Source organism: Scatophagus argus, chromosome 2 (assembly GCF_020382885.2).
Source record: "Scatophagus argus isolate fScaArg1 chromosome 2, fScaArg1.pri, whole genome shotgun sequence".
NCBI classification, from domain to species: domain Eukaryota; kingdom Metazoa; phylum Chordata; class Actinopteri; family Scatophagidae; genus Scatophagus; species Scatophagus argus.
This window is the reverse complement of record NC_058494.1, coordinates 8,710,790-8,736,284: the sequence shown is the minus strand read 5'-3', so window position 1 is coordinate 8,736,284 and position 25,495 is coordinate 8,710,790. Positions and strand designations below refer to the sequence as shown.

The window sequence follows — 25,495 nt, the reverse complement described above, 5'->3', positions numbered from 1 at the left end:
CCACTTTTTTATTTGGTCAGTATAACTTTGTTGATACTAAGTACATTTACTGTTCTGGGAAAAAATATCACATACTGACCATAACATTAAGCTAACATTCAAGATACAGCCACACGTCTTTTTCATTTACGTATGTATTATTATTTATATATTTTACATTTTCCACTATGTTGGTATGTCTCTCATTAAGTCAACTTTTTCTTGTTCTTTAGGAAGAGCAGATGGCAAAAGGAAAAGCGAAGAACAACACCGGTATTAACTTTGATGTGCTAACCGTTGAACAGAAATAGAAGATGATTGATAGTTTTTCATAGACCCTGATTTCGAAACTTAATGACACGATTCTGCTTGATATAGAGTTGCTCAACTTTGTCTGCAACACACTCATTTTAACTTTTAATCAGCTCCAGTGATATCCCGTGGGAGTCTGTTTAATTGAGTTGCTCCTGATGTGTTAAGACAGTTTAAATCCAGCCCAGCCTCGGCCACTCAGGTCAAGAAAGAGGGAATGTCCACGTGATGAAATACCAGAGACTGATAATATTCATCCTGCTCTCCATCATCAGGTAATTTATGTCATTAAAACAGAATTGCATTTACATCTTATCAAACTGTTGAGTTATGATAGTTATAGTAGTAATAGTAATAGTGAAACGTTTTAAATTTCAGGACACTGAAAGAAATAATACAGCAGTGGATGCCACTGTGCTGCAGTGCCACCAGTCTCCTCTGCAGGAATCTGCTGTAATTCCAACTCACCCACATGAGGCAGCAGAACAGTCTCGTCTCACCAAACAAGATGCTGCCACGGAAGAAAAACCAGAAGAGACTACGGTCAAGAATCCCAATTCTCAGCCAGAGGGCTTTAGCGTTCACACTGTCAATGATGCCAGTCAGAGTGGACAGGAAAACGAGGAAATAACTGTGGGGGAATGTGACAGAACACCATCTCAAACATGCACTGATCGACACCAGGTCCTCTTACCAACCTCAGGAGAGGGTAAAGGGATCTGTGCAACCGCCTTGGAGGATCAACTGGATGCAAAGGACAACTCTCAGAGTAATTTGGAGAGAAACCAAGAAACCATCCACGAAGAATGCAGCATCATGTACGTGGCCGATGTCACAAAGGAGGCAGAGGTGGGACTACCAGCCAAAAAGAAGCGACGGATGGGAATGTGTGGTCTGACGGAGAAGGAGCGGAGTCACTTTCTACAGACACAAAAGCGTGAAAACGGGCAGAACAGACCGGAGAATGCTAAGAAGGAGATCTGTAATAACACTACTGTCCTTGTGGCTCAGGAGGTGATTACATCTTTGTATGATTTACCGTTCTCACTATCCATCCCAGCAGGGAGTGTCACAGAGCACAGCGAGGCAGAGATGACACTTCAGTCCAGTCACTTTGGAGGGGGTGACAGGTCAGAATATTATAGTGATCAATCCAAACTACATGTTAAATATCTTACAGTTTGAATTTCTTAGTAGAACTTTTGCATTGCAGATTCATGCTTTTTAACTGTAGCCATTCATTATTCAGTAAAATTTAAGTTTAAATGAAGAATTTAAAGAATTGAAAAACAAATGTAGAAGATTACAGTAACAGGAGTGAATGCAATTTATTACTTACCACTTAACAGTGACATTGCTTTTTAACACAGGATAGAAACCGAAGTCCACATTGCTGTCACAGCCTCAGTTGGTACTAGTACTTTGTGTGATTCAGACTGCTCAAAGCAAAAGAGTTGTGAGGCTGCAGAAAGCATAGTACCTTCTCCAGAGCTAACTGAGGACACAAAGTCAGGTCCACCCACAGAGGAGGACCTTTTGGGGAATGAGGATCACCAGCAATGTGAGGGACGTACAGCCGTGAGTGTGGCTGAAAAACCTAAGCAACAAATGAAAGATGAGGGAGATGGGTCAGCAGTCGTACACCCAAATCCTGCCATCAGTTTCGATGAGGAGACTGAGAACCGGGATGCAAATGCAGCTGCCCCTCTCCAGATGACCCGGACCAGATATGAGAAGAAGGAAGATTTGACTTATACTGCGGGGGACTGTGCTTCATCCACAGACACCCTGTCAGGAGGATACAGCTGTGGCCCTGTGGAGCTCTGTGAGGCTGCAGTGTCACCCGGTGGCCCAGAGAGGAAAGACAGTGTGAGTGCTCGCACCAGAACTTAAATCCCAGTTTAGAGAAACCTCTAATGTCAGGTTTGTGCTAAGACTGTCAGAGATGTTAATTAAAATCAAAGGTCATGTTTGTCGGTCTTTTATTCAAATATGTCTTTCAGTCAGTGTTGCTCAGTCCCTGTTTTCTTCAACAATGCAGTTTTTCTGTGTTTTGTATGAGGTGTCATCCCATCCTCATCGTTCAATGTTTATGACTAATACTGCAGTACTGCAAATTAGTACCAAGACAGTTAATACTTGTTAATGTGTAGTTCTTCTGTGAATCACAATTTTAAAAATGAAGCTACACAAATAGTTCATATTAAACTGTATACTTCACTAGCTATGTGTAAGCTTTAATAGACAATCACCAGCTAAATGAGTACATATTTAAGGCAAAATACTGCAACTAAAAAGAGATAAGAGTGAGGCCAGATACTTGCTGTCTGAGTTTATCCTGACAGTCATTATAAAAACAATGAACATCACCAACTTGAAGCATAGTGAAGGTTGTTTTTGCCATGTAGCCTTACAGAAGTGGATGATTTTGTTGCACACAGTGTGATCCTGATGATGAAGCTGGTGCTGGTCCTTCGACTCTGAATGCTGAGCCCCTTCAGACCAGGGACACCACTGACACGTTTGGATCTGGATACTTGGATCATGTGTCAGACTCGCAGCTGAACACCATCGCTCTGATGTAAGGAAGTAGTGAAGAGAGTAAAATCCCATGAGAACCCTGACAGAAATGAGAAGAAAGATAAGTGAGCATTTATAAATAGGCTTTTCAGGAAACAGCGCAAACACTCTCAGGGTTTCACTCACTTGAGATTTGACAAACCTAACAGGATATTTTAAAGAAATTTAACATTCTCTTAAAAGTTAAAATAGCTACTCATTTTAATAGTCTTGTCAAATGAACAAACTCAGATTCAGGATTTGTTATAAGCTTACATGCCACTTTTTCATCCATGCAACCGTTCTCCCCATCCAGCGAGGAGGAGGTGATGGAGAGGGAGGAAGAGCTTGATTCCCCAGACTGTCAAGATTCTACTGATCTGATCTGTGGGCTCATTAGAGAACTCTCTTCACTAAAGTTAGTAAATGCTTCTCAATATCTGTGTTACATAATCCTTTATTTCAGTCTTTGGTCTCCTTTTTTGTTCTTTTCCCCCTCCTTGCTCTTACAAGAGCTGAACTTTTGACTTGGAATACTATTGGTCATTTTCATCCTCTTCACACCCACCTCTGTGCTCTGATTGGCTGGAATGTGTCATGAGTTGTGTCAGCTGTAGACTGTTTGGCCCCTTTTTGCCAGAGCCACCTGAGGAACTCACTCAAATCAATGTTATTGTTCGTGTTTGTGAGACAGTCAAGTTAGAACTGTGAATGAAACCTAAAGGTTTGAGATGGCTAACGGTTAAAAACAGAGGAAGAGAGAGAGAGGTCTAATCAACAGGACTGTACTGCAGCTTCACTCAGCAGATAATTAGGAGACTTTTCACATTTCCTAGTTACAGACTATCCCGGGATTGCACAGTTTAGCATGTACCTTGCTTTCAAACATGTACACTAAATTTGGTTCCAGTAGCCTAGAGTAGTTTTTGATTTATGAGCTTTTACATAAAATTGAACTTAAGACTTTTAAAGTCTTAAAAATGTAATTTTTGTTGTTATAACACTACCATCTGGCCATCATTTTTTTCTTCCAAGTTTGGAAACTTTAGCTATGTTAGGGTTTCTGAGACCCAGATATTTTATAAGGGGCGCAAGAGGAAGAATCTGAATGGAAATTAAGGCTTTGCTACTTAGACGCCTCCACTGTTAGTTGTAAAAAGTTTTTAGAAATGGGGATTAAAGCAGTTTAATAAGGAACAGGGAGGACAAATTTGTTTCAGCGAAACTTAGCTGATCCTCCAAAAGTGCAGGGATGAAGACTTGATCTGCCCTCCAAGTGGAGTTCTAATATTGATGGAGGCACTTTGATGTTCTTGCCAAGAGTCAAAGACTCATAGTGAGACACTTTAACCACACACACAGTCCTCACTAAATCATTTATTCCACTTTTGTTACTTATTTAACAAACATCTTTAGCCTGCCTTAATCTGTCCCATTTATTGTCAAACTCAAATCTGGTTTAAAAAAAAAAAAAAAAAAAGTTGTTGAGTTATTGAAACTGGTCATCAGCATGTCCTGGTTTGTTTCTTCTAGTCAAAAGGTCATGGCCACTCACAGAGAGCTGGAGAACCTGCGCCGCAGCAGTAAAAATTCAAGGAGTTCAAGGAGTTGAGGATTTTATTTCAAGTCCTTGCTGCCCAAATGGTTTGTGGGTAATGAAAGCAAATCAGAATGAAAAGTTGTAAAGTTATAAAGAACGTTCAGTTCAATGGCTTGATTATCTCGTTCTTCCAAATAAAGTCGAGTGTGGTTGAAGTCAGTAATGTGGGTACTCTTTTATAAGTATCATCTGTCATTAATGTTATATCCAGGAGTTAGACTGACCCAAGAGGCTGGTTTCAGCTCTACCAAATAATTTCAAAGAATGGAAAGTGAGGACAACAAATACACACATGTTGTTTATACATAACTTATATATACTTGTATAACTGGCATATAAGAATATCCACACAGAAAATTTCACACTATTTTTTCCACAAAGTCCGAAAAGCTGAAATGGCATTTCACTAGCGCCACATGTACAATATTCAAAATAAAAACAAGAACAGTTATTCACACCTCAGAACAAGTCACTCATGTTTTTAAAATTTTAAAATGCTGACATGGTCGCATGTTGTTTACACGCTGTAGTAAAATTATTACCGATGGCTGACTGTATGTCTTTATAAAGATTTGACAGTATTCACTTTAATGCATGGACACGAGATGTGGAACTGGACGTGAGACGGCCACGTTTTAAAAATGTGAAACAAACAGATTTTCCAATGAGAATTTTTTTCCTCCTCCCAATCATAATATCTGGCAGTGGTCCTTTTCAAAATCCAAGACACGGACGCTTTTAAAAAGGATGTTAGGCCGACAAAAAAAAGAGCAGCTGGAAAATAACTCCATTCAGCACAGTGGAAGGATACACAGCAAACGTGCCAATGCATGCAAGTGGAAAGCAAACCAAAACACAAACCAAACCACAGCAAGAAACACGCGTGCTAATAAACACAAATCAGGCTCGTTAATGGAGGAGTCAGCTTTCCGTGCATATTTTCTACCTGCCACCTGAAGGTTCAGCGTCTGGATTTGGCGTAAACGGAGCTGTACGCACTGTCCACTTTTGGACAGAAGCGCTTGGTGTGGGCTTTGTCCCCCGTGGCTCCGCACAAAGGACACACATATTGCCGCAGATAGGGACACAGAACATCTCCGGCCTGATTCTTCAGCCAGTGGGATCCGTAAACCAACTCGGACTCTCCGTTATGCTTGCAGAAACTACAAAACATGCGCTCAGGTAATGGCGGTAACCCTGGAGGATCTGGGATTTTAAAACGGGTGACCTTCTTGCGCTCTTTTGGCCCCAGGGTGCCCGCCCGCCTTGGTACAAGCTTCAGATCCATTTTTGTATCAGCAGGGAATGAGTCTGAAGCGGACCTCAGTACACCTGGCGGACGCTGAGGAGCCAAAGGCCCTGGCAGTGCAGATTCACCTGGAAATTCTGGCGCACAGTCTGCGCCGAAGTCGCCATTTCGGCCAACTGCGTTAATGCGCACAGACACCAGTGCCCGGCACAGCTCACTGGACTCTGAGTGCGGAGCTCTGGAGACTGGCAGCGGGCCCTTGGTGACGGTGTTCCGACCCAGGATCTCTCTGATCGTGTCCGACAGTCCTATGTAGTCTCTCCATGGCTGGAAACTTTTGCAGTCCGACTCCATGAAATGCGGCAGGTGATGAAAGAGTCCCCAAACCATGCCGTTAATTCTGTCCCCTTCTGTGCAGAGTGTTGGGCTTGTCTGCCAGATACCTGAGACCTGACTGAGTTGTTGATTTTGTACTAAAGATACAAACACCAGGTAAACGTCGCTTAATGCAAGTAACAAAGTTTTGATTGGTAATTGAGTACAAGTGATTAGAGGCTCTCGCCCAGCCGTGCCAGCAGCCAATCACATGAGCTCTTCTCTCCAATGAAAGCTGAGGGCCACGCAGTCGCCACATGCGCAGCTGCATGCCCCTCTTATAAGTAAGACAGAGACAGACAGACAGACAGAGCTTCCTTCTGTTGCTCATATACAGTAATTTGTCACCTTTTAGATGCAAACTGAGCAGGTATGTTTTGTAACTGAGGAGACAGTGCTGCTTCATGGAACTCATGAACTCATGGAAATGAGCCTGTCTGTATCATGAATCAGTTTCTCAGAAAGAATAATGGACATATCTGAGTAAAAATACACTTGAAAGGCTAGTAAAACAGAGAGATGGCCAAAATGGAGGCCTAAACTGTCATATTTTTCTTATTAACCATCATTGGACAGTCAAGTATGATATAGTGGAAATAGTAAAAAATGTTTATATGCCAAGACAGGTTGAATATTTGCAGTATTGCAAAGTATATTGATACTTTGCAAATCTGATGGGTTAATACACACGCATGTTAACAATTAATAAAACAGTTTTCACCATATACTTCTTTGATTTGCATAGAATGAGTGAATTCTCATCATGCATCCACAGCAGTGAATTCGTAATTTTATTATTATTAGGCTAGCCAAAGTTACAGCACAAATTTAGCTGTAAGCTATATTTAAATTTCAAATTACTCAGTGAAAAGGTTAAGGTGCATAACACATCTGGGTTGTGAACTATTTTTAAAAAGAATAAAATGCTCAACAGAAGTGAAATTAAAATAAACATGGTAGGATAAAAATGTACAATTAAAAACAGTCTTTATTAAATATCCTAAAAAGTGGAAATGGCATACAATATGTTTTTAATCACCACCAATCATCAAAATTGTAGTCTAAGTGTGGAGCCTGTGGCGAGTGGATCATCCCATCTGCTTGGCCATCCCATGTCTCTGACTGGTGATCAACTTCACTGGATCTGAAGGAGGAAAGAGGAATGACAGATCGAAAAGGAATAGCTGCGGTAATGGGGAGATCACAAAATCCAAGTAGGCTTTTCAGATCAAACACAAAATCAAATCAGTCAAGTGCAAATGGAAATTTTCACGCAAGGAACCAGACTTAAAGACTTGAAGCTCCCCCACACAAGGACACAAGATGAATTTATGAACAAACGTTAAGCTCAAGACATTTTGTTCATTTTTTTTTCTCTCTTTATGCTTTGCTATGACAGCAGGACCTGACTAACCTGCAGTTGTACGACAGACTGAGGGCAGAGTAGAGCTCAGGAGTGTTAGGGCTTGGAACTCCAGCCCTTCCCCGATCTAATCCAGAAACTGCAGCTGCCCCCGACTTGGTGGAAGATGGAGTAATAGGAAGACAGCCCGACATGCTGGTGGGCCCCAAACCTGAGAAATCCCGAGCCACGTATGCATAATGTGTTCACAGCTGTTGTAGTAAAACTACTCCTCCATATTAAAAACATCATTCTCCCACCACTCCACCTTTTAGTTTTATGGCATACTTACTGAGAGCAGTGCTCTCTCTCCTGCTGCTGTGTGGTGGCCTTTTACCAAGCTGAGGTGAGTTACACAGATACTGCTGTTTCAGGAGAGAGGCCTTCTGTTGCTCAAAATCACGGCGCTATCGAAACAAAATATAACAGTTAGCGTAAAAAGCAGCCTTTTAAACCACCTCAAAAAGCACAATCTGATCTTATGACAATGCACCCTCTGACAGTAAATACAACCTTATTCATTTTAATAATTTTAAACTCAGCAGGGACCAAACACATGACAAAATGGTCCAAGCACTGATCATACATCTCTTCAAAAACAGTAACAGTCGACTTTCTGACCACCTCATGGCTCAGTCGGATGGCAGCATCAGTGAAGGACTTCCTCTCCCTCTCAAAAGTCCGCCTCTGATAATCAAACTCTGCCCAGCGCGACTTCAGACGTTCCCACTCCTCCAAAAAGTAGGAATCAGTCAACTCAGTGGGGACAGGTGAGGAAAGGCTGTCCTGTAGACACAAACCAGGGAGAGTAACTCTGACGCGAGCAAAGGTTCTTGTGTATGTTGGTGAGTGTGAGACAGACAAATGTACCTGCAGCAGCTGCTGCTGTAATCTGACAAGCTGCTGACTCTCCTTCAGGTCAGTTTCTAGTCGAGCCAGGAGCTTGTCATGGTCGGTGCCAACACCAGTGTGGCCTGCACGGTCAAGAAAGACCACATATGGTAATCCTCAAACTAGTGTTTCTCAGTAAATGGCTTGGCAAAAACTAATTAAAGCTGAAGACTTATCTGGAAAATGTTATTCTCGCTATAGTCTAAAAAAAGTACAGCACATTAAAGTGACACTTAAAATAATGTTCAGTCTGGGTGTTTACCTTCAGGTAGGACTTCAACCAGTCTCTGCTGCACTTGCCTCCAACTCTGAACCACACCTCCTGTTACATGGTCACCAAGTGCCACCTCAGCTTGATCCAGCCTTTTGTCTTCAGTTCGGGCCTCATGCTGAACTTCCACCGCATCCGACAAGGTCTTTAAAAGGTTAAGGCTGATTTTGTTATGTTGAATTATCTTGGATTCAACATTATCCTCAAAATAGAGTTTTCTTTCTTGAGAAAATATTTACATAATTTCTTTTTAATAGTTGTTCTGAAGCCTTTGATAGCCTCACACGATCTTCCTCAGCAGGTGGGAGTTATCATTTTAACAACCGGCAAAACTTTCATCCACAATGTTTCATAAGTCAAATGAATGGATCTTTAAATTCATTTTCAAGCTCCAGAAATGCTATTGAATGGACCCCCGCTTTAACTCCCTAAATCAACTCTAACATGTTAGACATGTGGTAAGATGGTTTTGTCAAAATAACTGATTTTTTTTTTTTTTTTATCCAGTTTTGATAAGTTCACTTACTGTTTGACAAATGTCTCTCGGGCCCAGTGACCAATGGCAGTTGTCGACAGACCAGATCAATAAAAGACTACTCACATGCTCCATGTCGACTCTGAGTGCATGAAGTAAAGTGGTGAGGCTGTGGCGCAACTTCATCGCCTCTCTGAGCTCAGCTTCTCTGCGCTCCAGCATCAGACGTAGTGTTGCCTCTTCTCGTCTGCGAGGTGGACAGAGCAAGCGAGGATTAAAAAGGAGGCACACCTGAAAGCAGCAATCAGGAAGGGATGATAATAGCAACAACCAACGTACTTTGCAGTAGACCTCAGTGATCTGACCACCTGTTCTCTTTTGCCTCGACCTCTAGTGGGAAAGTTCAGCACCTCTATGGCTGGATTGAAAAATGCAAGATGCTACATGTTGAGTTTTTTCAGTAAATGCTCGATATGCAAGCAAATAGCTGTGTGTGAAATCTTCAGGGAATTTTAACTGTAACTTGACAGTGAGTCTCACAGGGTCCTTTCTCTCTGTGTCTGTCGCTCAGCAGGGAGAGTCGCTCCTTCAGTCTGTTGATGTGCTGCTCACGTCGCCTCAGCTCTGCCTCCTGCTGGTTACGCTGCAGCTGCAGACGAGTGCACTGGTAAGAGGGAACAGGTCATTTTGAAGAGGCAGAACTGTGTAAAGCCATCCAGATAATAAAATGCTCTTACAGTACAATTTACTTTGGCCTGTTCAGATCTCAACATGTCCTGAAGCCTGGACACATGCTCATCCATCTCTTTTAGTTGCTCCTGCAAAAATAAAAATGTAGTGTTTCCCCCAAATACAAACACAAATCTATTTCATTCGCTTCATTTTTACCAACCCTGAGTGAGTCTCCTTGCTCTCTGCGCTCCTTGCTGTTGGCCCACCAGGACTCGCTGTGGAAGAGCTCATTCATGGAGTTGGAGCTGAGATCCCCCAGCAGGTAGGAGTCTGGAAAATACAAGAGCATAGGGGTATAAAAGGGGGCACATTAAAACCCAAGAAAATGGCAGTCAGGTTTTGGCTCAAGTATCTAGATTTTAGGCAAAACATATACCTGAGGACTCCAGGCATCTTCCAGCTCTGATCTGGCCAATCCTAGAAGCCATCTTGGGTATTCTATATTCCCATATTAACAACCAAGGAACATTTTACTCATGTTAATGGAACTGGTGTGCATCACAAAAGGATCAAGACAATATATATATACACTATATATAGACACTTCCTTTTAATTCCTTAAATAACAAGTATCACTATAGCAACAATGGATCACCTCACATATTTCTACTTCCTTACCTGAGCAGTGTAACTTCCTCAAAAACAGATGCTGTCTCTTTTGTGTCCAGGTGATTGCACTTCTGCTAATTGCCACTGACAATGGGCTAGACTATAACATCAAAGCTTCAGGATTTAAAGTTATTCAACCTGCTTACTTCTTAGACCTCAGTACATATTTACTACTTTATATAAGGTGCTTTATGAAGGTTTGTTAGGCCAGTATTCAAAGAAACATCTATGATGGGAGGAATATGCACGATAAAACCTAAAACACATTCAGACTTAGATGTTCAGCCACTTTAGGTTTAGCTCAGCATTTTTCAAATCGTCTAAAGGGCGTGAAGCGGTTTTTAAGTCTCAAAATTCAAAAGTCAGCATGTTGTGTCACCTATCAAGTAGGTTTGAGCATGGTACTGTATTCTGTTTTCAAGAGAATGGGTGGAGCAAACACAGAATGTATTACAAACATCTGTGGCATTTTCCTTACAAATATCAGTAAGCCTTGTTGTAGCATATAAAGGTCCTGTCTTTACATGAAACAACAACAACCCTGAAGCTGACACAGTATGATTCACATGAATTGACAAGTTAATGGTGCTGCCTGTCTGCTGTTATCCTGTACATTTATGACAGTGTGGCCAGATGTCCACCAGTCATTATCTGATCAAGCACATTTAGTCCAGCAGTGACCTACAGAACCACCTTATTCATTTTATTATGACCAGATCTGGTTGACAAGATGTTAATGTTTGCTTTTCCTTCAGTCTTTGTGCTTTCACCCTGACAATGGAAAGTCTTACACTGAACTGACAATGAAATCAAACCAAGAGGCTACACAAATGTAACATCTCCTCTGTTTATGTGTTTAAAATAAATACTGATTTTCAAAAAGCACATACAACTATTTGTCAGTGTTTGAAAAAGTCATTTAATTTCTAAAAGGTTGCCCACAGTAGCAAAGTTAAGAAAGATACAGGCTAACAGTAGCAAAAGTTTTGGTTGAAATGCAAGTTTGAATATGACTCCAGTGTGAAAAACAATTAAGTCATTGCAGCATGATTTGTTAAATACAAACAACATTTAGATGTTTTGAACAGATATATGAATATTTGCTGTTTGGCCATTTGTGTATCTTAAATGATACACATTAAATTTGGTACCAGACTGCACTACCCAAATAGCATAAGGCCGAATTTTTTTCAACAGAGACAGGAACATTTAGGCAAATAAAAGCAACCTGAACAGGCTGTGACATATATACAGAAACGAAAAACAGGGGATGAAAGGTTATTTGACAATCACCTTCCTTGCTATGATCGGGTTAAAGTCTGTACCATGTCAAAATAGTAATGGCACCTTTACCATTCTTACAAATACATTAACAGCTTATGACACATCAGTATGTGTGTTGGCCACAATATGAAATATAGTGTACGTGAGAAAACATGTCCTTATTCTTGAACAGCACCTGGTTTAAATTAATGTTTGACTGTTTCAGAAAAGACACAACAGGAAGTTGCATTTTCAGCAGCCAATCACATGGGCTGAATTTCACTGACTGGAGACATACATCATTACATCAGTAAATTTAGATCGGACACATTAAGTAGTAGGAATGCCAAGAACAGCTTAATCATTAGTCAAGTTAGTGTTAATAACATTTTTTAACATGCAGAGGTTGGCCCTGCTTTAATGTAACAGATGGGAGTTATGATACCATTAGTTTTGGCAAACAAGTGGAAAAGTTCCCTCCCCTCAACCCATCAGTCCCATGTTGTGTAATCCCATAAGGAGCTGCTGGTTCAGTCCACAGTGACATCAAGTAGAAGTGAAGAAAGCCTTCGATGAATTAATTCAGAAATAGCCCATCTTTCTCTCTGCTGTTAACAGAAAAACGGATATTTAGAAAAAACATCAACAAAAAAGCAACTGTTATAGGCCTTTTCCGCAGCAGACAACATAAACATGTCACAGCGGCAACAGTGCAGGTTCAAATAATAAAGTAAACAGCAATGTATATGCATTACTTGTACAGTATTAGAGAATATTATATGCAAGTATACAACGTAATCGAGAAAAAGAAGTACTTCATATGTCATTTAAAGGATAATTATCAATTAAATTACAGTAGTTAAACACTTAGATGGGACTGATCACAATTTAGCATTATATTTAGATAATATTGAAAAATGCGGCATATTAAATTAGATGTTGTTCAAAGGAGAAAATGAAGCTGATCCTTCCTTGTTCCCTGAATTACATGCAAAGGTTCAGTTGAACCACTGCTCCATTCATTTTCACCACACTTTCATTTTTGTAATATAATGTAACTACACTAGCTCACTCAGTATGGTAATGATGTAAATTTGACTAGAGACTACCAAACTCACAGAAGCTGCAACCATCAAATGTTGGAAAAAATGACTTCAGCAGTTATTCCCTTATAAAAAAAAATGTTGCCAATTAATACCTGTTGATTAACTATTTGATTAAGTAATTGTTTCAGCTCTATTTCTAAGAAAAGTATCATTACATTTAGTTAAGAACTCACAAAGATGTGGATTTGCTTTTAGCTTCATGAGGTGGGCAAGCATCTACATATGAAAATAAACTGTAGATGAGAATAAATGAAAGTAGAGTGCAGGCACAAAACCAGTAGCTGTGACCGGCAACATAACTGGAGCTGAAACTATTATTTCATGATTTGACAGAAAAATCGTGTGGAATTATTTTGTTTGTTGTATAATTTGTTAATCTTTTGAGTGAATTTTCAAGCAAAAACAAACTTCTGCTTGTTTCAGAATCTCCAACTTCAGGTTTTTGCTTTTCTGATTCTTTTTAAATGTTCAGTTTAGGCCGTGGGCTGCTGGTTGTTACAAAACAAACGATCTGAAGACATCGCTGTGGTAAATGGTGATGGCCATTTTCTGACCTTTCATTTAATATCAAACAACTTCTCAGCTTGAAGGACTATAACGTCTGCTTGAATTTGGCAGACTGATTTCATTGCAAACTGAATGTGAAGATGTGATTAAATTCCTTCCCTAAGGTAATTAATTGCAAAGCTTAACTCCCCAGCTGAAGCCTCAATGAAGAGAAAAAAAAATCAGGTTTACCTCAGAACAGGGAGCAGGACTTCGGGGGTCTGAAGGGATTATCACTGGAGGGGACGCCGACCAGGAGAGGGTCCTTGGAGGCATTTTGCAGACAGAAATTTCTCAGCTCAGCAGCGGCCTGGGACACCTGCAGAGACAGACATAAGATGAAGGCGCGTGTCAGAGGAAACATAACCAGCCTATCACGTACAGTATTTGTAATGCTCGAGCCGACTTGCTGTCATACTCTGACTACCCATTCTTCCAGCTGCGTACAAAACCTAACTGGCACTATTTTGCATAAAATTTGCAAGCAACGGCGCAGTACACGAACGAGCGTGTCTACTATGTAACTTTAAAAGATAATGTTCACCAGCTTTAGACATTAGCACTTCCTGTGAAATGTTTAGCTAACAATATTTACAAACGTGTAATTTTTCTCGATGCACTGACACTTCAAAATAATCACGTTTGATTCAAAAGAGCCAGTCAGAATACAACTGACAGCCGATTAAACACGACAAAAACTTGTTCGCTTGTTCCCTTGTGGTTTAGTCAACCAGGAACCAGTTTGTTACGTGTAACTTTGAAGACCACTTTGTTGAGCCTGTGATGTAAGAGTCCAGTCTGTGTCATTTCTGCAACAGTTTGTCTCCGCCATTCAACAGTAGGTCGGCGCAGTCTTCCGTGTTTGTGTGTCAGTGTTGAGGGGTTCGTACCTTGATCCTCCGGATACTGGCCTCTAACCGAAGCTGCTTCACGGCCCTTTGAGCGATAATTAAGTTGTTGCTAGCATTGTTGTTGGACATGATGACGGCTTTCGGCGGAGAAAAGTTGAGAGCTACTAAATATAGCCGGCTACCACTGGGCGGAAATTAACCCCAACTGCTCTAAACCCTAAACCCGAAAGGCAAACATTGGTCACTCTGTGCCCCGCCCCCTCTGCACCAACGAGGCAGTCTATTGGACAATATGACTGTCAATTAAAAAGTCAAGCAAATTGCCCGCCCCCTTACGCACTGTCCATTATTATGAGTTTCCTAGAGAGCACAGCAGGACCGTATACTATGACCTTCACCTGGAGGGTGAACATCCACAAAACAGTGGTTAATCATCACTTCATTGACCTTACACCAGTTTGGTACTGTTTTAAATAAAACATTTTAAATGTGATTGTGCATTTTGTGCTGTGTTTTACTGCACCCAAATGTGATATAGTGTTGGTTGTATTCATACACAGCAGGCCAGGAAGCTAATGAAAGTCAATGCCACACAATCTGGTTTGGATCTAATACAAGGGGCAACAACATCAATACCACCGTGGCCTAAAGGTTGGAGAAGCAGCTTGTGATTGGAGGGTCGCCGGATTGATTTCCCCACTGGATGGGCAGAAAAAATTTGGGCGATTAATGAGGAAAAATGTCAGGATGTTTATGAACCTTTCTGAACCACAACCTTTGCGCAATGGTGTGTAGCCCCCAGCTAGTAAAAGTGCGGTCGAGACTTTATAAAAATTGAAAAAAAAAAAAAAAAAGAATGCGTGAAGGGGAAACTTTATTTTTGAAGATTTTAACAATGTACATACAATTGAAAGAAAACGGGTTAGACGTACATGTACATGAATACCCACACCGTGTAAAGGCCTGGTTAAAAAAAGGCCCCTGTTCAGACTGGAGGATGTTTGACTTAATCTATGTCGAGAAAGGTTCCCAGACTTTAAAATGAACATCATCTTTTGAGTGCAGTTAGTATGTCAGATAGTTAAAAGCCTGGTTTTATGTCTGTAATCCTGTTCAAAATGAATATCTTGCACAACAGGACAGAATATGATATAAATCTTTCTTCTATAATAATATACCAAATTAGTTGAGAAATTTCACACTGAAGCACAAATGTCAGCCTCATGGTGGCACCAGAGGAAAAGTCATGGGTTCATTAAAGTTATCATCAAACCAATTTATTGATGTTCTGGACACCATGCAAAACTGTGACAAGTTTGATGGCAAGTGACCGAATAATTAAATAAATTTCAAGACTGGTCTAAAGACTGGGCTGCAGTTTATTTTAATCAAGACACAGGGTCTTGATTAAAAAAGTTACATATGTGTATATATGGCATGTTCACATCACAACTGTATTGGAAATAGAAACAGAGAAGAAGAAAAGTATTGGTATTTCAACTTTGATTACAATCCCTATAGTTTCTATTGACTGTTCTAGTAACACAGTCTTTTCAATGCCAATAGAACCAAGGAATGATTCAAAGCATGGTAAGATTTAATTATACCATAAAACACCATTTTTTCTATTTTCTATCTATTGTGTGTCTTGGGAATAAAAAAACATCTGAAATGAAATAAAATCACAACATGGAATTATTATTGTAAGCTCACTCAGGTGTCTTGTCCCCTGAAGACAAAAAACAGAGGGAAAACATTATTAACATTATTAATTCTATATATTTGTTGAGACATCAGCTTGAAGGCCAAATTGCAGTTCATACTCACAAATGATAGGTCCAGTGGAGATGAGAGTCAGTTGTTCAGAGCCAGAAACAGAACGATGCATCCTACGTATGCAAGACTGCACGGTAGGAGAGGGTGAAAGAAGTAAGAGATGCCATCAAAACCCAGTGTGTAAGTAGCATCGATTATGTATTGACAATGCTTTTGATGAAAGTGAAACGTGTGACTTACTGGAACACAGAGAAACTGCCTTTGGTCACATAAGCTGAGGCTGCAATGAAGGAAAACATCTCTGTAGTTACTGTCCAGCAGGAAGAACATGGCAGAGAAACGAGCCTGGTGGGATAAGCCGCTCTCAGTCACTGACACCTGTCGACGGTCAGTGGGACACCTGGCAGAGAGGATGAAGAGGGCCATTGCACATCATTATACAGTTAACTTTTTCCCATTTCCGTTATACTCCACAAACCATCTGCTGAGGATCAAGAGGGACACATACTTGTTCTGGATAAGAAAGTGTCTCATGGGATCATCAGGGTTTGATGAGTGACTGGCATAGCAGTTCTCCAGAACAACTACAAAGTTTGGATCTCTCTCTTCCACAAAGACTCCCACATACAAAGGTGACCCCACCGGCAGAGTGACCAGACCTGGGGGGTAAATCTCGGTGTGGTTGGAGTTGCGGAACAGAAACATGGAGGCTCTGGCTTTGGTACCCAAGCCTGAAATGCCACTTGTCTCCCTGTAAAAAAGATGTGCTTTTTGTTAAAAAATTAATATTATTATCATTATATTTGTTCATAATTGCAGAAAGTCCTGAGTTTTTATTGGTGTTTATGTACTGGATTTGTCACTTAAGACACTCACCACTATGAATTGCTATAAATGAAAGTTTTGAATGATCACCACGGACATCTTGAAAGCATCACATAACTGTGTTTTAACTACTGTATAAGGCCTTGGTGTTTATGTTGCTGTAGCATTTAACAGGATTACTTAAGGTCAAAGCTGATATCAGTGACACAAATCAAAAACTTATCATTCCTCTGAGATTCAGTTTTTGTTATTAGTCAAATCTGTGATTGTTTTAAATAGTCTGTGGGTTATGATTATTTTGTGTGACTGACTCATCTGATAATGTACATGTTACCACATTTCTTTTGAAACCACATCTTGACGCAGAACTAACAAATTAACATCCCAGTTTTACCATTCTGTGTATTACAGCGTGTGATGCTGCTGTTCTTGAACAAGAACATTGTTGACTCCTAGTGGTTGAGGCAGACAGCAAGGCATAATTTTAATAATTAATATAATTTTAAATTTACACATAACAGCATCATTACTTTACAAGGCCACCATTCAGAAAAATGCTACTTACGGGAGGAATGGTCGAATGGCCCCATTCAGGCTGGTGTCTGTCTCCAGGGGGTATGCACAAGAGAAGGGAAGACTCACAGGAAGCATGAAGGATGTGTTGTTTAATGGGTAGATAAATAAAGTGTTGAAGTAGATGGCATGTGTACTGTTGGTCTGAAAGAGAGGATGATTATCAGTCAAATGAATAATTATGTCAGGTAGAGAAAAGAGTTCCTGCTGACCTGATCTCCCTGCACGAGAGCAAGTAAAAGAAAAGTACCATTTAGGAAAGAATAAGCCAGTCCAAGTTATAGTGAGAATACGTAGACGAAAACGTACAAGCAACTAGCCAAGCTACAGTTTGAAAACTACTTGCAGTGTGTGTATAAGGCACTGCAGTCTGTGAATGAGAGCCGCAAACATCCATGAGCCTGAAGATCAACCCCACAAAATTTAGATGCAGTTAGGAGTTAATCTCCTTAATTCAGTGTAAGCTCCTCCCAAAGACAGATCTGAACATTGACAAGTCAAGTGGTCATGAATTGGATTAAACCAGCCAGGAGTACAAATTAGGGGCCAGCACAAGAGAGCAAGAGTCCTCCTAAACAACATATGAGGCACAAACACACTCCTAAAACATACTCAGTCCCAGGCCCAAACAAGGTCAATAAGAGGTGTCCCAGGCTCTTGTAATGATGGTGGAGGACCCTTAGGGTTATCTAGAAGAAGAGGGAAGGTAGTGCAGCAACTGAGAGGGGGTTAAGGAGAATATGAGCAGTATCGAGCAATTCGGGACTATTTTAAGATATTAGTATTGCTTGATGAAGCGCTTCCTAAAGAATTAAGCTGACACCTTGATTAAGTAAGCAGGAGTCCGAACCTGGTTGTTGGACCTCGCTATTGCTTATGGCTCTATAACACAGGGTCCTGGTGACTGAAACTACAAGACAAATTGTCCTGCAAGAACTGACTGTTTCCTGGGAAGATGAGAGAGGATCTCGCTCCTCTACAGGGACTCCCACATGCACACATGCAGTGGGTGGAATGAAATGTCCAGGTGGGTGCGAGTCTAAACTTAGATAAATCATTATTTATAATGATTGGCAGGTGATTAATGATTTCTAATCATCTGCCACTAATCAGGAATACAGCAAAAAAAAAAGTCTTTACCCTCAGTTGGTTTCCACAGGCACCTTCTGTGGCATCCACTTCGTACCACACTATATTATCATGCACTCTGACCCACGAACAGTTGAGTGCTGCCAGGTTACCAGAAAATGGATTCAAACCAGAGGAGGTCAGGGAAAGCAAATCCAGCCCTATGTGGAGTTTATCATGGCCACAAATAAGCTGAGACAGCTGGAGTGGAGGGGGTAGGACTAAAGAAAAAGATACAAGGTCAGAAAATAAAGTTAGTGAAAGAAAAAAAGATACTAGTAAAGTCCTTGAGGAGAACCTCCATAAACCCATACCTCGGTGTTATCTATATTATGTGAAACCACTGATAAATATAACAGGAACCTTACATTCACAAACAACGCTGGCATCTTCATAGTGATTACAGTTGTGGACACCCAACCCTGTATGTCTGCAGTCTGTTATCGATGGTTCATTGCCATAGCAGCTGACATCGTCCAACCAGATGGGTCCACTGCCCTGTCCAAAAGCTGCACTTTGAAGGGCCGAACGAGCAGTGCCGCAGCCCAGCTGTCTACACACCACGTTGGCATCCTGCAGATCCCAGCCATCATCACACACTGTCCCCCACCGTCCATCGTGGTAGACCTCCACTCTGCCAGAGCAGCGGTTGTGAGAGTTGACCAGCCTCACTGGTGAACCAGCTAACAGGAAACACGCAACAAAATACTTTTAAGTATGAGACACAAGTGAAAGATGGACTTTATGAAGATGATGGTATCTTTGGTAATGACGCAACACGTGTTCAAACTTCCTTGACTTTAGCTGTAAGCATTTTTATGTACCTTCACATACAACACCAGCATCCTCTTGGTGAACGCAGTTGTGAGATCCAAACCCTCGATGTCCGCACTCGGAGATCTTTGATTCGCTGCCAGTGCATGTGACATCATCCAACCAGATGGGCCCTGTGCCCTGTCCAAAACGTGCATTTTGTGGTGCTGACAGAACCCTGCCACAGCCCAGCTGTCTACACACCACCTGAGCATCAACCAGGTTCCAGCCGTCGTCACACACAGTCCCCCACTGTCCACGGTGGAAGATCTCTACTCTACCAGAGCAGGAGCTGTTGCCTCCATTGACCAGACGGACCTCTCCCTCAGCTCCTGTGCTGTTGTCTGTTGCTGCCGTGGAAGTGATGTGGGCTGTCACCTGAGCAGTGGTGACATTTGGAGGTCTTGGATTCGGTGTGGTTGGTATAACTGTGTTGTTGAATTCTGGTTGAAGTGAAAGAAAAATCACTATGAAGTCACAAGACAACTACAGCCCGCACTGCCCTCAGCATTCATGAGAAAAAGCGCCCTTCATTCAGTATCGATTTAACAGACTGTGCTATCCATGAACACAAAATTATATTTGTGTTCTTGACACAAACTTGTCTTTTATTGTCCATGAAACTGATAGCACTACAAAACAGTATAGATAGCTTCTAGTTGATACTGAAACTTAGTGGTGAGATCATTTTCCAGGTAAATGTGAGCAATAAGTAATTGGAGTGTACTCTACAAATTTGTAGACATTTACCATTACAAACAACGCTGGCATCTTCATAGTGATTACAATTGTGGACACCCAACCCTGTATGTCTGCAGTCTGTTATCGATGGTTCATTGCCATAGCAGCTGACATCGTCCAACCAGATGGGTCCACTGCCCTGTCCAAAAGCTGCACTTTGAAGGGCCGAACGAGCAGTGCCGCAGCCCAGCTGTCTACACACCACGTTGGCATCCTGCAGATCCCAGCCATCATCACACACTGTCCCCCACCGTCCATCGTGGTAGACCTCCACTCTGCCAGAGCAGCGGTTGTAAGAGTTGACCAGCCTCACTGGTGAACCAGCTAACAGGAAACACGCAACAAAACACTTTTAAGTATGAGACACAAGTGAAAGATGGACTTTATGAAGATGATGGTATCTTTGGTAATGACGCAACACGTGTTCAAACTTCCTTGCCTTTAGCTGTAAGCATTTTTATGTACCTTCACATACAACACCAGCATCCTCTTGGTGACCGCAGTTGTGAGATCCAAACCCTCGGTGTCCGCACTCGGAGATCTTTGATTCGCTGCCAGTGCATGTGACATCATCCAACCAGATGGGCCCTGTGCCCTGTCCAAAACGTGCATTTTGTGGTGCTGACAGAACCCTGCCACAGCCCAGCTGTCTACACACCACCTGAGCATCAACCAGGTTCCAGCCGTCGTCACACACAGTCCCCCACTGTCCACGGTGGAAGATCTCTACTCTACCAGAGCAGGAGCTGTTGCCTCCATTGACCAGACGGACCTCTCCCTCAGCTCCTGTGCTGTTGTCTGTTGCTGCCGTGGAAGTGATGTGGGCTGTCACCTGAGCAGTGGTGACATTTGGAGGTCTTGGATTCGGTGTGGTTGGTATAACTGTGTTGTTGAATTCTGGTTGAAGTGAAAGAAAAATCACTATGAAGTCACAAGACAACTACAGCCCGCACTGCCCTCAGCATTCATGAGAAAAAGCGCCCTTCATTCAGTATCGATTTAACAGATTGTGCTATCCATGAACACAAAATTATATTTGTGTTCTTGACACAAACTTATCTTTTATTGTCCATGAAACTGATAGCACTACAAAACAGTATAGATAGCTTCTAGTTGATATTGAAACTTAGGGGTGAGATCATTTTCCAGGTAAATGTGAGCAATAAGTAATTGGAGTGTACTCTACAAATTTGTAGACATTTACCATTACAAACAACGCTGGCATCTTCATAGTGATTACAATTGTGGACACCCAACCCTGTATGTCTGCAGTCTGTTATCGATGGTTCATTGCCATAGCAGCTGACATCGTCCAACCAGATGGGTCCACTGCCCTGTCCAAAAGCTGCACTTTGAAGGGCCGAACGAGCAGTGCCGCAGCCCAGCTGTCTACACACCACGTTGGCATCCTGCAGATCCCAGCCATCATCACACACTGTCCCCCACCGTCCATCGTGGTAGACCTCCACTCTGCCAGAGCAGCGGTTGTAAGAGTTGACCAGCCTCACTGGTGAACCAGCTAACAGGAAACACGCAACAAAACACTTTTAAGTATGAGACACAAGTGAAAGATGGACTTTATGAAGATGATGGTATCTTTGGTAATGACGCAACACATGTTCAAACTTCCTTGCCTTTAGCGGTAAGCATTTTTATGTACCTTCACATACAACACCAGCATCCTCTTGGTGACCGCAGTTGTGAGATCCAAACCCTCGGTGTCCGCACTCGGAGATCTTTGATTCGCTGCCAGTGCATGTGACATCATCCAACCAGATGGGCCCTGTGCCCTGTCCAAAACGTGCATTTTGTGGTGCTGACAGAACCCTGCCACAGCCCAGCTGTCTACACACCACCTGAGCATCAACCAGGTTCCAGCCGTCGTCACACACAGTCCCCCACTGTCCACGGTGGAAGATCTCTACTCTACCAGAGCAGGAGCTGTTGCCTCCATTGACCAGACGGACCTCTCCCTCAGCTCCTGTGCTGTTGTCTGTTGCTGCCGTGGAAGTGATGTGGGCTGTCACCTGAGCAGTGGTGACATTTGGAGGTCTTGGATTTGGTGTGGTTGGTATAACTGTGTTGTTGAATTCTGGTTGAAGTGAAAGAAAAATCACTATGAAGTCACAAGACAACTACAGCCCACACTGCCCTCAGCATTCATGAGAAAAAGCGCCCTTCATTCAGTATCGATTTAACAGATTGTGCTATCCATGAACACAAAATTATATTTGTGTTCTTGACACAAACTTATCTTTTATTGTCCATGAAACTGATAGCACTACAAAACAGTATAGATAGCTTCTAGTTGATATTGAAACTTAGGGGTGAGATCATTTTCCAGGTAAATGTGAGCAATAAGTAATTGGAGTGTACTCTACAAATTTGTAGACATTTACCATTACAAACAACGCTGGCATCTTCATAGTGATTACAGTTGTGGACACCCAACCCTGTATGTCTGCAGTCTGTTATCGATGGTTCATTGCCATAGCAGCTGACATCGTCCAACCAGATGGGTCCACTGCCCTGTCCAAAAGCTGCACTTTGAAGGGCCGAACGAGCAGTGCCGCAGCCCAGCTGTCTACACACCACGTTGGCATCCTGCAGATCCCAGCCATCATCACACACTGTCCCCCACCGTCCATCGTGGTAGACCTCCACTCTGCCAGAGCAGCGGTTGTAAGAGTTGACCAGCCTCACTGGTGAACCAGCTAACAGGAAACACGCAACAAAATACTTTTAAGTATGAGACACAAGTGAAAGATGGATTTTGTGAAGATGATGGTATCTTTGGTAATGACGCAACATGTGTTCAAACTTCCTTGCCTTTAGCTGTAAGCATTTTTATGTACCTTCACATACAACACCAGCATCCTCTTGGTGACCGCAGTTGTGAGATCCAAACCCTCGGTGTCCGCACTCGGAGATCTTTGATTCGCTGCCAGTGCATGTGACATCATCCAACCAGATGGGCCCTGTGCCCTGTCCAAAACGTGCATTTTGTGGTGCTGACAGAACCCTGCCACAGCCCAGCTGTCTACACACCACCTGAGCATCAACCAGGTTCCAGCCGTCGTCACACACAGTCCCCCACTGTCCACGGTGGAAGATCTCTACTCTACCAGAGCAGGAGCTGTTGCCTCCATTGACCAGACGGACCTCTCCCTCAGCTCCTGTGCTGTTGTCTGTTGCTGCCGTGGAAGTGATGTGGGCTGTCACCTGAGCAGTGGTGACATTTGGAGGTCTTGGATTCGGTGTGGTTGGTATAACTGTGTTGTTGAATTCTGGTTGAAGTGAAAGAAAAATCACTATGAAGTCACAAGACAACTACAGCCTCCACTGCCCTCAGCATTCATGAGAATAGGCAAGTCAACAAGTAAATCTTCATTTATCTAGCACTTTTTAAAACACAGAGTTTCAAATTACCTCACACGAAAGAAACACATAGAAAAATAATACACTGCAATAAAACAGAGCACAATTGAAATGAGCCAGACACTATTCTGGGATAGCGCACTATAAAAAAGTTTTCCTTTAGAATTTTGTTTTTGAAAGCTTCTTAAACCAGTCCACAGAATCAGCAGATCTAATAGATTGGTGAAAGTGATTCCAAAGAGTTGGGACCAACATGGCAAAGGTGCTATCCCCTTTTATCTTGCAACCAGAACAGGAAATGGATTTGAAGATCGGAGTGGTCAAGAAGCAGAGTACAGAAGTATAATGTCAGAAATGTAACTGGGGCAAGGTCATGTAATGCCTTGAACATGATCAGCAGTAATTGATTTTGAAATTTATTCTATTCTTTTGTGGGAACAGGAATGATGTGGGACTGATGACTAGTTCTGGGTAATAGCCTGGTGGCTGCATTTTTAACCATTTGTAAGCAATTTAGAGCTGCTTGAATGACCTATCTATAGAGGGAGTTACAGTAATTTAGACAAGACAAAATGAAGGTGTAACTTTGAAGCTTAAGCTCCCCTCATACCAAAATGTGTCTGATTTTGATGATATTAACTGAAGAAAACAGGACTATACGAGCTTAGTGACCTGATGGTTAAAGGTCATAGAACGATTGAAGATGATACCGGGGTTTTTTTAGTAGGTTTGATATTTGGCTCAAGTGGGCCAATAAGTTCATCAACGGCAGTGATGAAGTTTTCGGGTCCAATTACAAGAATGTTGGTTTTATTGGGGTTTAGGTGGAGAAGGTTTAATTGCCATCCAGGCTTTGACAGTGGCCAAACAATCATGGAGGGTGGACAGTTGATTCAGAAGTACATCTGTGTGTCATCGGCAGAGCAATGATGTGACACATTCCGAAAGCAGCTGAACAACTGAGGAGGAAGCATGTATAAAGAGAAGATCAATGGTCCCACAACTGACCTCTAAGGGACTCCACTCAGCAGTGGGGCTGAAGAGGACACATGATCATTAACACACACATTGAAATATCTGTTTTTCAAATAGGACTGAAACCAGTGTAAGGCTATAGAACAAATACATACTCAGCCAGGCAACCTGGCTAATGAAATGACAGTATAATGAGGAAAAGCACCCTTTTCTGAGTATTGATACAACAGATTATATTATCGCAGGACACAAAACTGTTCTTATTCTGATGTTACAGAAAAATAAGTGCTTCATTGAATCACTGGGATAGGAATATGCATTGACAGATACAAGTGAAATGTTTAAAATGTATCTTCTGAGGAAGTGTAAATTTCATCATTTCATCAGTTTTTGTAATTGAAACACATCCATAAGTCACACAAAAGAAAGAAAAAACATTTTCAAAAATATCAATATAAGTTTGGGTTATTTTTTCTGAAAGGGAAAGTACCAGGACAATCATGTGTCATCATGTCTAAGCCAAAATCACAGAAATCTATGGATTACCTGTAGCGCTTCCTGTAAAAATCTGCAAAATTAGGAGCCACAAAAAACCCTCAGGCCTCCCCATTATGGACCCCTTCCAAGACAGAAAATTGCTGAAAAAGACAAAAGAAATGTTTTAAAATCATGTTTTCAAATCGTGCTGCCTCATATAAATGCTGTTACATTGCTAGCGTTACCTTGGAGATACTTCTACGGTTCAAGGAGTTGGTGAGAAAGTTTAAAGTAAAAAATCCCACAGTGAGTGAGAGAATTTATAGGCCTGTCGGTTTGTTAAAAGCTCTAGGCAAATGCGTCAGTGACAGTCACAGCACAGGTAATTATGACAGCGAAAGTTAGTTATTAAAAGAGTTGTCATACACCCAAAAACCTGAGTCAATATATTTTATAGTACCACAATCAATCACAGGTCAGTATTGAAACACAGGATTATGGAAACTTCTTACACAATCAAGTATTACAGCATCTACCCATTAAACCACTTATAACCATCTTCTGTCAACAGCAGTGACTGAAATACAGA

At 41.7% G+C, this 25,495-nt stretch overlaps 5 protein-coding genes across 9 annotated transcripts; 1 reads left to right on the top strand and 4 right to left on the bottom strand.

The window, feature by feature from the left end:
• Positions 1-6: 6 nt before the first annotated feature.
• Positions 7-4,609, top strand: LOC124068136. The gene is made up of 8 exons (XM_046406086.1): positions 7-15; positions 213-252; positions 460-566; positions 670-1,421; positions 1,662-2,160; positions 2,733-2,872; positions 3,167-3,268; positions 4,384-4,609. The coding sequence occupies exons 2-8, from the start codon at positions 222-224 to the stop codon at positions 4,460-4,462; spliced, it is 1,710 nt and encodes a 569-aa protein (XP_046262042.1). The 5' UTR covers positions 7-15; positions 213-221; the 3' UTR covers positions 4,463-4,609.
• Positions 4,610-4,735: 126 nt separating this feature from the next.
• Positions 4,736-6,238, bottom strand: nanos3 (nanos homolog 3). The gene has a single exon (XM_046406130.1). It carries the CDS (start codon positions 6,087-6,089, stop codon positions 5,412-5,414), a length of 678 nt encoding a protein of 225 aa, XP_046262086.1. The 5' UTR covers positions 6,090-6,238; the 3' UTR covers positions 4,736-5,411.
• Positions 6,239-7,044: 806 nt separating this feature from the next.
• Positions 7,045-10,561, bottom strand: si:ch211-286b5.4 (afadin- and alpha-actinin-binding protein). 3 transcript variants are annotated; one of them, XM_046406108.1, is made up of 13 exons: positions 10,464-10,561; positions 10,222-10,281; positions 10,006-10,115; positions 9,851-9,931; positions 9,654-9,762; positions 9,453-9,531; positions 9,240-9,360; positions 8,630-8,783; positions 8,347-8,450; positions 8,101-8,262; positions 7,769-7,883; positions 7,489-7,648; positions 7,045-7,218 (listed from the first exon to the last, which is right to left on the bottom strand). In XM_046406108.1, exons 2-13 carry the CDS (start codon positions 10,271-10,273, stop codon positions 7,110-7,112), a joined length of 1,356 nt encoding a protein of 451 aa, XP_046262064.1. In that variant the 5' UTR covers positions 10,274-10,281; positions 10,464-10,561; the 3' UTR covers positions 7,045-7,109. The 3 variants fall into 3 exon arrangements, with proteins under 3 accessions (XP_046262064.1, XP_046262055.1, XP_046262073.1); XM_046406099.1 differs by having other exon boundaries at positions 9,654-9,777; positions 9,863-9,931; XM_046406117.1 differs by lacking the exon at positions 9,851-9,931 and having other exon boundaries at positions 9,654-9,777.
• A 792-nt stretch (positions 10,562-11,353) lies between these two features.
• Positions 11,354-14,468, bottom strand: si:ch211-286b5.5 (uncharacterized protein LOC100003596 homolog). The gene is made up of 3 exons (XM_046406144.1): positions 14,260-14,468; positions 13,562-13,688; positions 11,354-12,325 (listed from the first exon to the last, which is right to left on the bottom strand). The coding sequence occupies exons 1-2, from the start codon at positions 14,347-14,349 to the stop codon at positions 13,563-13,565; spliced, it is 216 nt and encodes a 71-aa protein (XP_046262100.1). The 5' UTR covers positions 14,350-14,468; the 3' UTR covers positions 11,354-12,325; position 13,562.
• Positions 14,469-15,083: 615 nt separating this feature from the next.
• LOC124068066 (deleted in malignant brain tumors 1 protein-like) lies at positions 15,084-25,275 on the bottom strand. Of its 3 annotated transcripts, XM_046405980.1 has the most exons (16): positions 25,152-25,275; positions 24,976-25,067; positions 22,932-23,363; positions 22,476-22,790; positions 21,737-22,168; positions 21,281-21,595; positions 20,542-20,973; positions 20,086-20,400; positions 19,347-19,778; positions 18,891-19,205; positions 18,535-18,743; positions 17,387-17,538; positions 16,505-16,747; positions 16,237-16,396; positions 16,048-16,123; positions 15,084-15,949 (listed from the first exon to the last, which is right to left on the bottom strand). In XM_046405980.1, exons 2-16 carry the CDS (start codon positions 25,037-25,039, stop codon positions 15,930-15,932), a joined length of 3,912 nt encoding a protein of 1,303 aa, XP_046261936.1. In that variant the 5' UTR covers positions 25,040-25,067; positions 25,152-25,275; the 3' UTR covers positions 15,084-15,929. The 3 variants fall into 3 exon arrangements, with proteins under 3 accessions (XP_046261936.1, XP_046261943.1, XP_046261952.1); XM_046405987.1 differs by lacking the exons at positions 24,976-25,067; positions 25,152-25,275 and adding an exon at positions 23,401-24,827 and having other exon boundaries at positions 22,932-23,255; XM_046405996.1 differs by lacking the exons at positions 15,084-15,949; positions 16,237-16,396; positions 16,505-16,747 and having other exon boundaries at positions 16,056-16,123; positions 25,152-25,274.
• Between the last annotated feature and the right edge of the window lie 220 nt (positions 25,276-25,495).

What these genes read in the sequence shown, in the direction of transcription:
- si:ch211-286b5.4 (XM_046406099.1), bottom strand. Translation starts at nt 10,273, where the DNA reads ATGGCTTCTAGGATTGGCCAGATCAGAGCTGGAAGATGCCTGGAGTCC. An exon ending in AGCAAGGAGACTCACTCAGG is followed by an intron (nt 9,932 to 10,005) that starts GTTGGTAAAAAT and finishes TTATTTTTGCAG; the next exon opens with GAGCAACTAAAAGAGATGGA. An exon ending in TCAGAGTCGACATGGAGCAT is followed by an intron (nt 8,784 to 9,239) that starts GTGAGTAGTCTT and finishes AACCTTTTAAAG; the next exon opens with ACCTTGTCGGATGCGGTGGA.
- si:ch211-286b5.5 (XM_046406144.1), bottom strand. Translation starts at nt 14,349, where the DNA reads ATGTCCAACAACAATGCTAGCAACAACTTAATTATCGCTCAAAGGGCC. An exon ending in CCAGTATCCGGAGGATCAAG is followed by an intron (nt 13,689 to 14,259) that starts GTACGAACCCCT and finishes CTGTCTCTGCAG; the next exon opens with GTGTCCCAGGCCGCTGCTGA.
- LOC124068066 (XM_046405980.1), bottom strand. Translation starts at nt 25,039, where the DNA reads ATGGGGAGGCCTGAGGGTTTTTTGTGGCTCCTAATTTTGCAGATTTTT. An exon ending in TGCTGGTGTTGTATGTGAAG is followed by an intron (nt 22,791 to 22,931) that starts GTACATAAAAAT and finishes GTTTCCTGTTAG; the next exon opens with CTGGTTCACCAGTGAGGCTG. An exon ending in TGCTGGTGTTGTATGTGAAG is followed by an intron (nt 20,401 to 20,541) that starts GTACATAAAAAT and finishes GTTTCCTGTTAG; the next exon opens with CTGGTTCACCAGTGAGGCTG.
- LOC124068136 (XM_046406086.1), top strand. Translation starts at nt 222, where the DNA reads ATGGCAAAAGGAAAAGCGAAGAACAACACCG. An exon ending in AAAAGCGAAGAACAACACCG is followed by an intron (nt 253 to 459) that starts GTATTAACTTTG and finishes TGATGTGTTAAG; the next exon opens with ACAGTTTAAATCCAGCCCAG. An exon ending in GCCCAGAGAGGAAAGACAGT is followed by an intron (nt 2,161 to 2,732) that starts GTGAGTGCTCGC and finishes TGTTGCACACAG; the next exon opens with TGTGATCCTGATGATGAAGC.
- nanos3 (XM_046406130.1), bottom strand. Translation starts at nt 6,089, where the DNA reads ATGGTTTGGGGACTCTTTCATCACCTGCCGCATTTCATGGAGTCGGAC.